The sequence below is a fragment of the Anolis carolinensis genome, chromosome 3, assembly GCF_035594765.1.
Source record: "Anolis carolinensis isolate JA03-04 chromosome 3, rAnoCar3.1.pri, whole genome shotgun sequence".
NCBI classification, from domain to species: Eukaryota; Metazoa; Chordata; class Lepidosauria; order Squamata; family Dactyloidae; genus Anolis; species Anolis carolinensis.
In genome coordinates, this window is record NC_085843.1 from 18,728,401 (window position 1) to 18,744,002 (window position 15,602).

A 15,602-nucleotide genomic window follows, 5' to 3' on the forward strand; every position below is an offset into this window, starting at 1 on the left:
GGCACCACACTCCAAAACTCAGGGTGACCTCTCCCAGCGGTTTCATGCATATGTTAAACAGCATGGGGGACAAAACAGAACCCTGAGGAACCCCACAGGACAATGGCCAGGGCTTTGAACAGGAGTCCCCCAGCACCATCTTCTGGGTATGGCCCTCCAGGAAGGAATGGAGCCACTGTAAAACAGTGCCTCCCAGTCCCATCCCAGCAAGACGGTCCAGGAGGATACCATGGTCATTGGTATCGAAAGCCACTCAGAGATCCAGGAGAACCAACAGGGACACACTTCCCCTGTCTAACTCTCTATGTAGGTCATCCACTAAGGCAATCAAAGCTGTCTCTGTTGCATAAAGGATTGAGCCATGTCAGTTACAGGGGTTTTCAAACTGCATTAATTCTATAGTGTAGACACATGCTAGTAGAAAGCCAGGTTACTGACATAATGATAAACAACTGCTAAGACAAGCTAGTATTAACACACAAACCTCGAATACATGATTTAAGAACCCCATTCGAAATTCCCCAAAGAAACCATGGTTGGATTCAAATACACAGATACACCTGTGATTTCCTGGATCTACATCCAATTCCTTTTCCAAATATCCTTTTAAAAAACAAGGTGTGATTTTCTGAGGTGGTCTTCTCGGATATATATAAATATTAATATATTACTATATTAATATATATTAAAGGTGTACAGTTGCAATACAAAGGTAACATTTCAATGATCCACTATATGACTGTCAATCTTTCTCATTAAAAAAGAGTAAGGAAGAAGGGATGAATATATACTCAGAATAAATTTCAGATATGTCTGAGAATTAAAAAGGAAAACCACTGAAAAGTTGGAATACAATAGCAGCTGATGCTAGAAATTGCCAGAAGATAGTCCAGAGTAACAGAAATATAATTTGGGTGAGAACTGTAGTAAAAAATACCATAACCTCCAAATGCATTTGCCACATCTTGAAGAGCCATAAGAAGAACATAGGTAACCTAGTTATTCTAAAATCAAAGATAAACTCATCTGAGGGAGAAAATATCCTATGACGCTTGGATAAAAATATGTTTCTGTTTGCTATATATATTCTTTCTTGAAAAAATGAATGACTTTGCCTTTAGATCAATCCCTTGTGATGCTGAACTTCAAGAACTGATGCAACAAATTGACATAATGGTTAACAACAAGAAACTAGAATGGGAAAAGAGGCTGCAATCCTTAGAAGCAAAAATGACAGTCCGGGATCAGGAATTAGCAAGTGCCCAAAGCAAGTTAGAACAGAAAGGTCAAGAGGTATGGTATAACATTTGGGTGCAATGTCTTACCTTAGATATATGTATGACTTCTGATGTCAGTGATATGCTATTTCCTTTCTCTATATATAAACGTCAAAGTATGTACAAACGTTGGTTGATTGGTTTGTACCGTAAAGGCTCCTACATAGCTTGATGAATCTGAACTAAACTTGGCATACACATGCCCTTTATTGTCCAACTTAAAATAATTGTGGGGTTTGAACTAAAAACCCACTTGTTTCAGATGCAGAGCAGATAGAAAGAAAAGAAACAAAGTGGATTTGCTTTGGATAGGTGAAGTGGCCCTTCCTGCCTGAGGTAATCCTTTGTTGGGAGGTGTTTGTTGCCCTCAGGTAGGAAACAGCCAGGCTTTGAATCTGTAAGGTAGTGCTAATTAAGGTGATTAATTGCAACATTCACACTTGCCTCAAACAGACATGAGTTATTTCTCCTAACCTGGACTTTCTACAGATATATAAACCCCACTTGCCTAGTTTCCAACAGACCTCACAACCTCTTGAGGATGCCTGCCATAGATGTGGGCAAAATTTCAAGAGATAATGCTTCTGGAACATGGCCATACAGCCCGGAAACCTTACAGCAACCAAGTGATTCCAGCCATGAAAGCCTTCGACAACACAATTCATAACATCCCTCAAAACCGAGATACAGTGAATCTTCATTATTCCTCTTCTAGGTATATGTCACAAAAAGTAAAACTGCTTCCATCTTCTATATATATAAAAATGTTCTGGACTTTTTACCTAGAAGTAGGCAACAAAACTACACAACCCAGAACCACGAAACTTGGCAACACAACCCACCATCCTTGCCCCTAGGTTCCAACAACAAAACCAAACATCAAGGACGGAACCATGGCCCAAAAAAGCCAAATAACAAGAAAAAGCCATCTGCGCCTGCGCTGACCAGGACGCGGCACGTGGCCCTCACACGTCCCACACCCCTCCTAAATGGTCACTCGTGCACTCACCTGTTCCCGCCGCCACCGTTATCTTTGCCACCATCCTCCATCCAGATCACCCGAGGACAGAGAGGATGGTTTGCTCTCTCGGAGACCAAGGTAGCCTGGCAAACTGTGGGCCTCGTGACTGTGTGCGGGGGGGGGGGGGGGGGGGGGAGGAAGGAGCGAAGGGTCCCCTGCCCGTCTACATGACTGAAGGCTCCGAAGCCGTGACTAGGCCTCAAAACAATTCTGGCTCCGAGGCCGCAACTAGGCCTCGACTAGGCCTACAAACAATTCTGAGGTGCTGAGGGGAAATTTGGGAGGTCTCTTTGGGGGTGAGAAAATAATGGGGGTGTCCTTGAACAGAGTGGAAATGGGGGCCAATGTAGAGGGAAGGAAAAATGTGGGGACTTTGGGGTGAGGAGAAAATAATAATAATAAAATAATAATAATAATATGGGGCCAATGGAGAGGGGAAAGGGAATGGGGGAGGTCTTTGAGGCAATAATAATAATAATAATAATAATAATAATAATAATAATAATAATAATAATGACAACTGACAAAGTTCTGGAATACAACACACCAGATATCACAGTTGTGGAAAAGAAAAAGGTTTGGATCATTGATGTCACCATACCAGGTGACAGTCGCATTGACGAAAAACAACAGGAAAAACTCAGCCACTATCAGGACCTCAAGATTGAACTGCAAAGACTCTGGCAGAAACCAGTGCAGGTGGTCCCGGTGGTGATGGGCACATTGGGTGCTGTGCCAAAAGATCTCAGGCAGCATTTGGAAACAATAGACATTGACAAAATTACGATCTGCCAACTGCAAAAGGCCACCCTACTGGGATCTGCAAAAGGCCACCCGACTGGGATCTGCACGCATCATCCGAAAATACATCACACAGTCCTAGACACTTGGGAAGTGTTCGACTTGTGATTTTGTGATACGAAATCCAGCATATCTATCTTGTTTGCTGTGTCATACAATGTCGTTGTGTCAATAATATGGGGCCAATGGAGAGGGGAATGGGGGGGGGATCTTTGGGGTGAGCAGAAAATAATAATAATAATAATAATAATAATAATAATAATAATAATAATAATAATAATAATAATAGGCCAATGGAGAGGAGAATGGGGGGTCTTTGGGGTTAGCAGAAAATTATTATTATTATTATTAATAATAATAATAATAATAATAATAATAATTAATAATAATAATAATAATAAGGGGCCACTGGAGAGGGGAATAGGGGGGTCTTTGCAGTGAGGAGATAATAATAATAATAATAATAATAATAATAATAATAATAATAATAATAATAATATACAATAATAACGGGGGCCTCACAGTAAAGGGTAATGGGGGTGCTCTCAAACCAAGGAAATAACATATTGTGGGGGGGGGGGTGCCTAAACTCCCTTCCACAGTTCAATACTATCCCCATTGAACTGGATTATACGGCAGTCTGGACTGACGCAAATAATACAATAATAACGGGGGCCTCACAGTAAAGGGTAATGGGGGTGCTCTCAAACCAAGGAAATAATATATTGGGGGGGGGGGAATGCCTAAACTCCCTTCCACAGTTCAATACTATCCCCATTGAACTGGATTATACGGCAGTCTGGACTGACGCAAATAATACAATAATAACGGGGGCCTCACAGTAAAGGGTAATGGGGGTGCTCTCAAACCAAGGAAATAATATATTGGGGGGGGGGGAATGCCTAAACTCCCTTCCACAGTTCAATACTATCCCCATTGAACTGGATTATACGGCAGTCTGGACTCAGATAACCCAGCTCAAAGCAGATAGTGTGATTTACCTGCCTCGAGATTCTGGGGTCCCTTCCACACAACTGAATGCCATCACCCATTTCCTACTTTGAACTGGGTACACTCTGAACCACACTCTAACAACGGGAATTCCAGACATGAAACAATCAGGGCCAGCTAACACCTTCCCATCAAAAGATTTCCCCAGGGAGGAAGCAGCCAGGCTTTGAAGCTGAAAGGCCATTACATCCAAATCATTCTGCCAAACTGCGGCCTTCATACTTGCCTCCAACAGACAAAACAAGTAACAGCCAGAAATGTTGTATATTCACATACTTTAGAAAATAACATATACTAACTATCAATTCATCAATACTTTATTTCCAGCACCACCACAATTTGCCACAGCAGCGCGTGGCCGGGCACAGCTAGTATTACATATTTTTATATAAATGCCACACACTTTGGTAGAGAACAAAACTTTGTTCTCCAGTCTTTTCCTCCTCCTTCTTTGAGATCTTAAAAAAATCTGATTTTTGGAGGGAGTTGAGTACCAGCACAATCTTTACTGGTATATACTGTATTGCCTTTACATATCTCTTTGAAACAGAGCTCACATTTCTAGTGCTGTTCTGCAGAAAATCTGACATCACATGGAATATCTGTTCTTTTTGGTTCAAAGGCTTTGGCTGCCTCTTTTCTCTTTCTTGAAATGGAGTCATCTCCAGCTGACCCACCTGTTGAAGCCCTCGCAGGTCTTCCACTCTGGCAGGATCTATTTGAAATAGCAGAATTCAATAAAGAAAAGCAGCAAAATATTTCAAATTTACAGATTAAAATAATGGCTTGTCCTTTCTTTCAGAAAGGATTTCTGTGGGTTGACTATACCAAAGCTTCTTAAACTGTGGATCTCGGCTCCAAATAGAGTCACGATCACTGAAAATGGGAGTTGTGAAAAATTTCTGACTGCTACCTAGTGGCTGTTTTAGACATTTACACAAAATTGTTAACAATAACCTGCAGCATTTATAGTGAACTCTGCAGAAAATGTTTCAATTGTACTTCATAAAAAGGGAAAACCATTCTGCCTTGTTGCGCACGCCTTGCAAAGGCTGATTATTCTTGATGGCTATCTTTTCAGTTTCACAAATAGCTCTATTCAAATTTTGATTCTAAAAAATTTAAGTTGAATTCATAAACGATACTCAATTGAAATAAATGACAATCATCTAAATTAGAAGTTCAATAATTTGTTTGCTTATGAAGCCATAAAGGTTTAAAACTTGAGTTACCTAAAAAAATATTAAATGAATTTTGGTTTCCAACAATTTATGAAAATTCTCTAAACATCTGCCCTTTTATACTACGTATTTATGCGAAGTAGCATTCTCAGCACTGGCAATTATAAAATCAAAATAGCAATCAACTGAAAAGTGTTGAAGATTCTCTACGTTCAGCAGTATCAAATATTCCACCAAGATTTAATTCTCTGTCTGTCTGTCTGTCTGTCTGTCTGTCTGTCTATCTATCTATCTATCTGTATGTGTGTATGTCCATTTACACAGACAGGCTCCTGCCTCTACAGAGAGCTATAACTCCCAGTGCTGAGGAGCCACCAATGGCCCTCCCTCCAAGGAATATTGCAGGTTATAGCGGGCACCATGAACATGTCCAATAGCCCTGCCAATATTCTTCACAAGCACCACCCAAGTGAAGGCTTTCATACAGGGACAATTTCATCCTAGATTTTCTGTTTTTCCTCCACCAAAGACACTTCCCAGTGTTCCTTTCTCTTTCCATTTGTGTGGAATTTGCATGACCCCGCACAGTGCCTCTCCTTTAACCCTTTTTTACCCTTTCCTATGGCACACAGAAAACAGAGCGGAATTGATCAGCAGCTGAACAACTAAACATAATGGAGGGGTTTGGGGGACTGACTCCACATGATGCACCCTGTGTTTTGATGCACTTCACCCTGCATCAAAACACAGCACTGTGGCCCCCACCAACAATGGACGTGGACCACATTTGACACACACAACTCCCATGACCAACAGAACATACTGGAGAGATTTGGGGGGAATTGGCCTTCACATTTGGGAGTTGTAGGTACTGAGATGTTTAGTTCCCCTGCAATCACAGAGCACTCTGATCCCCACTAATGATGGACCTGGACCCAACTTGGCACACAGGACCCCCAGGACCAACTGAACTTATTGGAGCGGTTGGGGGGAACTGATCTTCATTTCTGGGAGTTGCAGTTCACCTACTACTGGAGACCTCCACCGATGATGCATCTACACGGCAAACCTCCGCAACATGACAAATTTTAACCACTGATGGAGTTTCGGGGGTTAACCTGGCATGATGTGAGTTGTAGTTCACCCACAATCTTATGCATTTATTCAATTAAAATTTGACTTTTTCAAATAACCCAGGCAATGCCGGGTACCCAAGCTAGTGTAAAAATAAGCAAGCACATCCATCCTGTCGTTTTCGACTCTTAATCAATAGTAAAGTTATATGTATAGCAAATAATTGTTTTGAAATAGACTTCCTTGTGATTTATTATCAGTAAATGTTTGATTCTTGTTTTATATACCTTGGGCAAAAAGGAGGCATAAGTGGAAAAAAGTTTAAGATGCCCTGGACTATATCCTCATAGCCTTGAGGTGCCTCTTTACATTCTTTCTTGAACAGCTATAAGTTATAAGAGTTTGATTGGCACCTAGCTTGTGACTGTATCTGTCAGCTCAGACCCAGAACTTCATAGGCACACATTGTTTTGTGCTACCATTTCCAAATGCCCCCAACTGGTGTGGATGCAATTCCAAAAACAGTGGAACGTTTCCCAGATCAGTCATTGTGACCAAGCTACTTGCAATGCTAACAGTATCAATTAAAGTTTCATTAACATTTATGATTGCAAATAATAGCTAGAGCTCTTTTCAGGATTATGTTCTAAAAATGAGTATCTTTTTTTCCTCTAGCCTTGACAAAAAAAATCTCCCCGCAAAACCCTACAATTTTTGCTACAATTAAATTTCATGGTATTTTTATAGTCACATAAAAATATACACTAGTCTGCAAGCCCTCTTATCTTTCATATCATTTTAGTTGTCCCCTTCTGTCTAGTCAATCTATCATTATATACCTTCAGGACACAAAGCAAAAAAAAAAAACCCACTTATTACAAAGCAGCCTTTTTAAGTATAGCCAGACAGCCTCAGAATTAGAAATTTAATGACTTTAGCCTTAATCAAATGTAGAAAGTTTATATAAAAAAGAGAGAGAAAAAAACATTTATCATCAAGAGGCAGTAAAATTTTCACAGTTCCACTGCAGATAATGAAATAATGTTATCTGCCTAGTGAGAAGACTACAAATTCAGATGACTGTTCATGAATAAAGTGGTATATCATCTGTGCCAAATAAAGCACATAGAATAAATGAAAAAATATGTTTTATTGTTTGTTTCTAAATTACTGAGTTCTCTCTCTGAGTCTCTCTCTTTCTATATATACGCATACATACACACACATTCTCTATATACACATATATACGCACACATAATAGCATATATATTTCCCTCATATACATCACCTTTCTTTCCCAGTGACATCACAGAGGACCACTTCACCTAGCAACAGCCAGTCCAGTGAATCACAGAGGGCCACTTCATCTAGGAGCAGCCTTTGTGGTACAGACAAACAGATGGACAGACAGACCAACATACTTTGATGTTTATATATTTATACACTCACGCATACATGGAGCCCCCGGTGATTCAGCAAGTTAAACCACTGAGCTGCTGAACTTGCTGACCAAAAGGTTGGCGGTTTGAATCCGGGGAGTGGAATGAGCTCCCGCTATTAGCCCCAGCTTCTGCCAACCTAGCAGTTTGAAAACAGTAGATCAATAGGTACTGCTTCTGCAGGAAGGTAACAGCACTCCATGCAGTCATGCGGCCCTATGACCTTGGAGGTGTCTACGGACAACGCTGGCTCTTCGGCTTAGAAATGGAGATGAGCACCAACCCCCAGAGTCAGACATGACTGGACTTAATGTCAGGGGAAACCTTTACCTTTACCTTACATGCATACATGCACACACACAACCAAAACATAGATTTTGCCTGTCTATATATATAGACAGTCAAGATCCATTTTTCTTCCCTTCTTGCCCTCCTATGCCTATAAGGAAGGACAGGTAGGGTTACACAGACTTTTTTTTTTGTAAAAATGAATTCCTGTTGATAATCTGTTTGGTACAAATGGGAGACAGATGGAAATGGAATCCCCTTTTACATTTGGCATTTATGCCTGTTTTCCGGTAGGACTAGGAAACCCGTAGCTTTCCAGAGAACCAGTGAAAAGCATATTCCTTAATTCTTGTCAGTGGGCCTGACAAAGTTGAAGTCTGACAACAGCTGGGCAGGATAAAGTCTTTCTATCCCTGTTTTCAGGGGTGTATTCTGCTTCGGCGGTTGTATCAAGCAAGAAAAATGCATATGTGATACTCATTTGCAGTCACAATTCACAGATATAGCTTAAAGTGCATACTTGGAAGGCTGTTTTAACGCCTATGAACCTTGGCTAGATTACAAGTGATTGGAATAGATCTGTTAATCGCTTTAGGAAAATGATAGAATAAGTTCAGTGTGCATGCTGAAATAGAATATGTACTAAAATGTAATATCATACAAGTCTTATGTAACTCTCTTCTGATTTCTAAAGTTTCACCTAACTCCTTACTCTTTCTCCTTGCGCTCCGCTACACAAAGACTGGAACAACTAGGATTTTTGAATGCTTGCCAAATGGCACAGAATTATGGCTATACACCTGAGCTCATTCACAATGTTTTTGCTGTTAGAATAAGTCATTTAAGTAGATTCAACTTATGATGGCCTAATGAATAAAAGACCTCCAAACAATCCTGTTATTAACTGCCCTGCTCAGAGCTTTGAGTGAACCAATCCTTCTGTCATGCAATCTTCCTCTTCAGTTACTGCCTTCACATTTTTCCAGCATAAATTGTATTTTCTAGTAAGACATGTTTTTTCAATAGCCTCAGTTTAAACATTTAGTTTTCGAGTGAGTCCAGAAGCATACCACACAAGGGATTAAATAAATCCAAGTGCTTATATGGATTTAGCTGTCCCAATGTACAAATGGTAAAGGTTTGTCAGCTTCTTTTGTATAGATGTAAATATTCATTTTGAAAATGTGCTGTTTATTGTAGCTTAGCAGTGATGCCTCTATGCTTGTTTACTCATAGGACCCAAAATGATATCTTATTACACAGGTTGGGGTCCTAAGGCAGAAGCTGGACAACTTGCAAAAGTCAAAATATGAATTGGTTGAGAACTATGACACTCAGCTTCAAGCCCTGAAAACTCAAGTAAGAAAAAAGTCAGATTTTATGCATGTTATTCTTTGTTTGAATTCAGGCGCAATCTACACTGACCATTTAATGCAGTTTTAAGCTAGTTCCACACTGTAGCAGCTGGACAACAAATTCCCACAAAAGAAAGTCCCACTAATATCCATTAGTGCTTGGTAGTTTGTGAAATCACCACCTGAGCCACAAATTAGTTCCAAGATTTCCTATGTATTAAATGGTCAGTGTAACTGAAACCATAGGATCAGAGACTTGGGAAAGGTCCCACAAGCATTTAGTCCAAACGCATTATATACTATGTGAAATTATAAACCACCAAATGTATAATTTGGCTAACCGCTGCTAGAAGTAGAATGCTTGGTCAACCAGCCCTTTTGTAAAGGACCTAATAAGGCAATATAAATGATCTATAGGAGTGGGAAACAACTGGGTAATAAATGTCTACTTTCCTGGCACAAGATGTTCTTTTCTTAGTTCCTGAATTTTTCAAAGTTTCACTGTGAGAGTTCAGAACATACTAGCTGGAGAGATCCACTGCTGCCAGAAGACATTAACTGGGATGAGATCTCTCTCAGACCCTCTGCAGAAACTTTGCACAGAGGAGCTGTAATCCTCACTGGATCAGACATTCTCTCTTAAACTAACCACACAAGCTTCTGTGAGAGCAAAATGTGGAAAGGGAACCACTGAATGTTGCCCTGAGCTTCCAAGAGGAAGACTGAGATATAGATGCAAAAGGAGGAAAGAAAATATATTTTACTCAGATTCAGACCTCACACATATTGGAGAAGATGGGAAGATAAAGGCTCCCAAAGTTGCATTCAGTTTAGACTACAGGTTCCAAATAAAAACATGCTATTTGAAAAGCATCAACAGGTAGATATTTGTTTCAGCCAGCACTGCCACATTGTAATCTTTCTTGCATCCCCTTCCAACAGCATCAGGTAGTCCAGTTTTGCTGTAAGTTACAATAGACACTACTTGCTGACACATGGCACTGAAATCAACTTTTTCATTTGCATCAGATATGTCACCCAGTTACCATTATAGTGTGTGTCTTCAAGTTGACTTATGGTGACCCCCATGGAATTCAATAGGGTTTCCTTAGTCAAGGAATATTCAAATGTACTTTTGTCAGTTCCTTCCTTTGAAATATAGCCTACAGTACCCGGAATTCATTGGCAATCTTCCATTCAAGTACTAACCCAAGCTGATTCTGCTTGGGTTCCAAGATCAGATGGGTATTTAGAGTATTTAGGCCACACCATTAGTATTTAACATGAATTCTGCTCTTAATCTCCATAACTCGGGTTTAGGTCCAGCCTACTTGAGGGACCGCATCTCCTCCTAGAAGCCCAAATGAGCCCTGAGATCATCAGGAAAAGTCCTTCTCTCAGTCCTATCATCGGCACAAGTGAAATTGGTGGGAATGAGAGAGAGGGCCTTTTCGGTGGTGACCCTACAGCTTTCCAAAGAGGTGCGATTAGCCCCCTCCTCTTTGGCCTTTCGTTCACAAATTAAAACCTTTTTGTGGAACCAGGCCTTTCCTGAAGATCAGTAATAGGCAATGACCAGACAGTTGCGGGTAATGTACATTTTGAATGCCATTTTTGTTCTGGCAATGCATTTACACGGCCTAAAGGAAATGGGAATTTTTTAGGATTCTAGTATAACTGTTTTAATGGATAAACCTCTGTGGCCTGAGGGCCAGGGAAATTTTAATGATGTAATGTCTTAATTTATTAATTTGTTATATATGGTTTATGTAGTGTGTAATCTTTTTATTTGGTTATATTATGTTTTTGTTGTATGTTTGTGTCATGTAATTTTTGCTGCTTTTAACTATTGTACACTGCTTTGAATCCCACCCATGGGAGAAAAGTGGGATTAATAATAATAATAATAATAATAATAATAATAATAATAATAATAATAATAATAGAAGTGTATTAAGTGCATAATTACATTTATTTGCCTGCTCATTGTCTTAAACAACAGTCCCATGAGAGTGCTGTTCAGAAGTGAAACCACAGCTTACAGCAAGTTGAGTTAACCTGCTATTACCATGCCGTATTCTTGGTAATAACCATCTCACCTACCTCAAAGATGATCTTTGCTGAAGCTATGATACTCCCCTCTTACCAAATTAGGACAACTAACTTATCTTTCCTTCAGAAGAACCATTTAAGGTGTCAACACAAGATGGCACTAAACAAATGCAAAACAATCTGTACAAACATTGGGCAAGAACAGCAGCACAAAACAGCTATAAAGTCAATCTGTGTTTAACAGTGCAGTTAATTAACACCACAAGCTATATGAAAGTTTAGCCCTGTTCATCCTTAACCACTTAGTTGTAATAACTGGTAGATTTTTAACAGAGATGGTCTAATTAGAATATATAAGCTTAACTGCCTTTGCCAATTATGCCTTTAGTACTCAGATAGAAATGAGATGTTCTTCTTGACGTTCATTTAATTTTCAGTTTTCCAAGCTGACACAGAGCTATGAAAAGTTACAGCTGCACCAGTTAAAACAAAATAAAGCTCATGTTGTGGAGACATTTAAGGAAAATGAAGATGTGCCTTTCCAAATGAGCAGTTTAAACCAGAAATTGGAAGTAAGTATAGCTGTCTGAAACAGTGTCTTCTCCCACACTCTGAAATCATCCAAGGAGACCTTGTGGGAGCAGACTTATAATTCAAGATACACAATATGATCCCAACAGACAGATCTTTCACACTTCTGACCCTCACGCACATACACACTTAGAACACTGTGACCATGGAAGCCTGCCCAGCCAGTTTGTCTTTGTTGTTGTGTGCCTTCAAGTCATTTCCAAAGGCAACCACAATGAGCCATTATCACAGGGTTTTCTGGGCTGAGCGTGTGCAGGTTTCCACGGCTGAGTCCCATCTCAGGGAGGCAGTCCAGAAGGATGCCATGCTTGATGGTATTGCAAGCCACTGAAAGGTCCTGCAGAGCCAACAGGGACACACTCCCCCATCCACTTCCCTGCCTTAGGTCATCCACCAATGTGACCAAAGCTGTTTCTGTCCCATAGCCAGGCTTTAAGCAAGACTGAAATTGATCTAAATAATCCATTTCACTCATGAACCCCTACTATCTGTTTTAGGGATTATTTATGGCAATTTGAAAAGGCAAATCGCTAATATGCTATGATGATATTCAGGTTCATCTCTGGGTTGTGATTTGGTTATGAGCTTGGATGAAGCCCAGTACTGATATAGAGATCAAAGATTTGGGGGTCTTGCGAGACACAAATAAAGATTTCCCTATTCCCCAATAAAGTCTCACCAAGTTTCGAAGCAAAGGCAACTGAGTTTATTCTGGTCCAGCTGGAGCAGGATGACGGTCACAATAAGATGCAAGAAGAACCAGCATACCATAATACAAGAAAATCCACATTTTATACTTTTTACATTTTGAATTTTCCGCTCTCCCCCACCCGACCGGCTTCGCGTTGATTGGTCAGGGGAATCCCTGATGTCAGAGGCCAGGAGGAGCGGTCCGGGGGCTCGCCGCCTCAGCCAATGAGAGCGCGAGCCCTGCCTGTGACGTCTCTTCCTGGCTGGCCAATGGGGGAGATGGAGGCGCGGCAGCAAGAAAAACAAAGGCAATCATTATGTTGATGAAAGGATTAATGAGTGACCCTATACTGGGTCTATTGTCAAGTGGTCCAGCGAGAGCCCCAGGGCCCTGCCAGACAGACCTGTTCTATTGATACAATGATTGAAATAACAGGTCCCTTGAATAGGGATCTGACACCTAGATGTCACTTCCATTGTCCAAAAGGCAGCAGCATTGGCAGTCTAGATGGGATTAGGTGATTCAGAGTCCGGGAAGGGGAAATGGCATACCTTGCCTCTCCACAGAGGAGATATGCCATTCATGTGAAATGATTAGAATGTCCAAAGGTTGCTCCATTCTTAAGTGGTCTGGCTTTCCCCTCTGAAGCTTAAGAAAGAGTCCATTGTGTTATTTCCAGATGATGATCATGATAAGTCCATTGAGTCAGGATATGAGCCTGGGGCAGGCTGGTGGCACCCAGGACAAGATGGAATGCTGGCCAAAGTTCACAATGAGGTCAATGTGCTTCATTTTATAAGGGGGGGGGGAGTTATCATAAAGTATAATAATAAAAAATTAAAATTGATAGGGGACACATGTGGGACTCACAATGTGGGAGAAAAGGAGATCCAGCATCTCCATTGTATTGGGAGACAAACACAAGTTTCATCCATGGGGCTTCGATCTCCCCTGTGTTTCCCATAGGGGACAAAGCAAAGAGATCCTAAGATTTCCCTGCAGCCCAGCAGTCGAGAGGCTTTGGGGTTCCCCTAGAACTGGAAGACAGCTCAAGGGATACAAAGGGGTTCATGCAGGAGGGGGAAAGAGGTCCCTGATAACTTGAGAGTTCATAGGAAAGCACAAAAGGACATTTCAGATCGCGTTGCCCATGCTCATTCATAAGAGGCAACTCATTCATAGAAAAGGAGCCAATCTGCCAGGAGGGGAACCGGGGCCGTTGTGGCAAAAAGCAAGATAGCAATTTGTCATAAAAAGTGTTCTGGAGTGAAATGGAGTTGGTCCAGAGCAAATCCTTGAGACGCGGATACAGTGGCCCTATGGGTTTCCATACCAGTGGTTTGCAGGACCGCATTCCCTTGTTCCCAAGGCGGTTCTGAACCGCCTCGGCCAAGTCGGCAGAAATTCACGGCTCGGAAAGGAGTTTATTGTGAGTTTTGTGTTACAAAAGGAGCCTGCAAAAGGAGTTGGAGACGACTGTGTGAATGAAGAAGAGCCTTTAGTTTTCAGCTACTGTAGCTGTTTTGAAAAGGGGATACAATGTTTCTGTGTGACTGAAGCTTATCTAGAGTGGAAATTCAGGGTTCCTATGAGCCAGTGGAACCCCTGGCAGTAATCAGCTGTGTGTCAAAGCAATGTGAGTGTGGGGGCTTGTGTGCTTGACATCAGTACCAAAGCTGAATCCAAACATGATTCTAAGGCTGGATCTACACTGCCTTATATCCCAAGATCTGATCCCAGATTATCTGCTTTGAACGGGATTATATGAGTCTACATTGCCAGATAATATGAGATAATCAAATAATCTGGGATCATATCATGGGATATAGAGCAATGTAGATCCAGCTGGTTTTACATATGGTTGCACTTCTCTGAAAAGATCAAGTGCACAGCCTAAGGGCAGAGCTCTCTTTGTTACTTGAGACCCAGGCCCCTTCTACACAGCTGAATAAAATCCCAAATTTTCTGCTTAGAACTGGAATATATTATAGTGTGAACTCAGGTAATCCAGTTCAAAGCAGATATTGTGGGATTTTCTGCCTTGATATTCTGAGTTATATGGATGTGTGGAAAGGTCCCCAAATGATCTTGGTGGCTAGGAGGACCTTGAGGCACTTTCCGTCGGTTCAGTAGCCACCCTGTATTAGAAGCTCAGCCCAGTTACTCAGTGCTGCTTTATATGAGGAATGAGAAAGGGATGTGATAAGCAGCTCTCTGCAGGCCCCATATTGCCCAAAGTCTCATTGAAAAAGGTCATGAAGGAGGCTCCATAGTTCAGTGGTAGAACAGTCTGCAAAGCATTTTGAGCACTTAAGGGCCTAATATTAGCAATTGATCATGAGACTGAAATACTATATTTTCAGAAAAAGTATGAGTGAACTGAAAGCCATTGTTGTGTTGTGGTTTGAACATTGGACTATGACTCTGGAGACCAGGATTTGAATCCCCACTTGACCATAAAACCTACTGGATGGCACTCTCTCAGCCTCAGAGGAAGCCAATAGCAAACCTGTTTTGAACAGATCTTGCCAAGAAATTCCTGTATTAGGTTTGCTTTAGGGCCCTTCTGCACTGCCAAATAAAATCCAAATTATCTGCTTTGAACTGGATTATGTGGCAGTTTAGACTCATGGTGGGGCCCCTGGTGGCACAGTGTGTTAAAGCGCTGAGCTTCTAAACTTGCAGACCAAAAGGTGCCAGGTTCAAATCCCGGGAACGGAATGAGCGCCCGCTGTTAACCCCAGCTCCTGCCAACCTAGCAGTTGGAAAACATGCAAATGTGAGTAGATCAATAGGTACCGCTCCGGCGGGAAGGTAACGG

General features: G+C 41.2%; 1 protein-coding gene across 2 annotated transcripts in view; it reads left to right on the forward strand.

The window, feature by feature from the left end:
* deup1 (deuterosome assembly protein 1) overlaps positions 1-15,602 on the forward strand; it is an 83,035-nt gene that overhangs the window by 12,261 nt on the left and 55,172 nt on the right. For both annotated transcript variants that reach the window (XM_062974540.1, XM_016992686.2), the window contains 3 exons: positions 1,122-1,293; positions 9,356-9,451; positions 11,937-12,071. In XM_062974540.1, the coding sequence (XP_062830610.1) occupies positions 1,122-1,293; positions 9,356-9,451; positions 11,937-12,071 (403 nt within the window). The remainder of the gene's footprint in view (positions 1-1,121; positions 1,294-9,355; positions 9,452-11,936; positions 12,072-15,602) is intronic.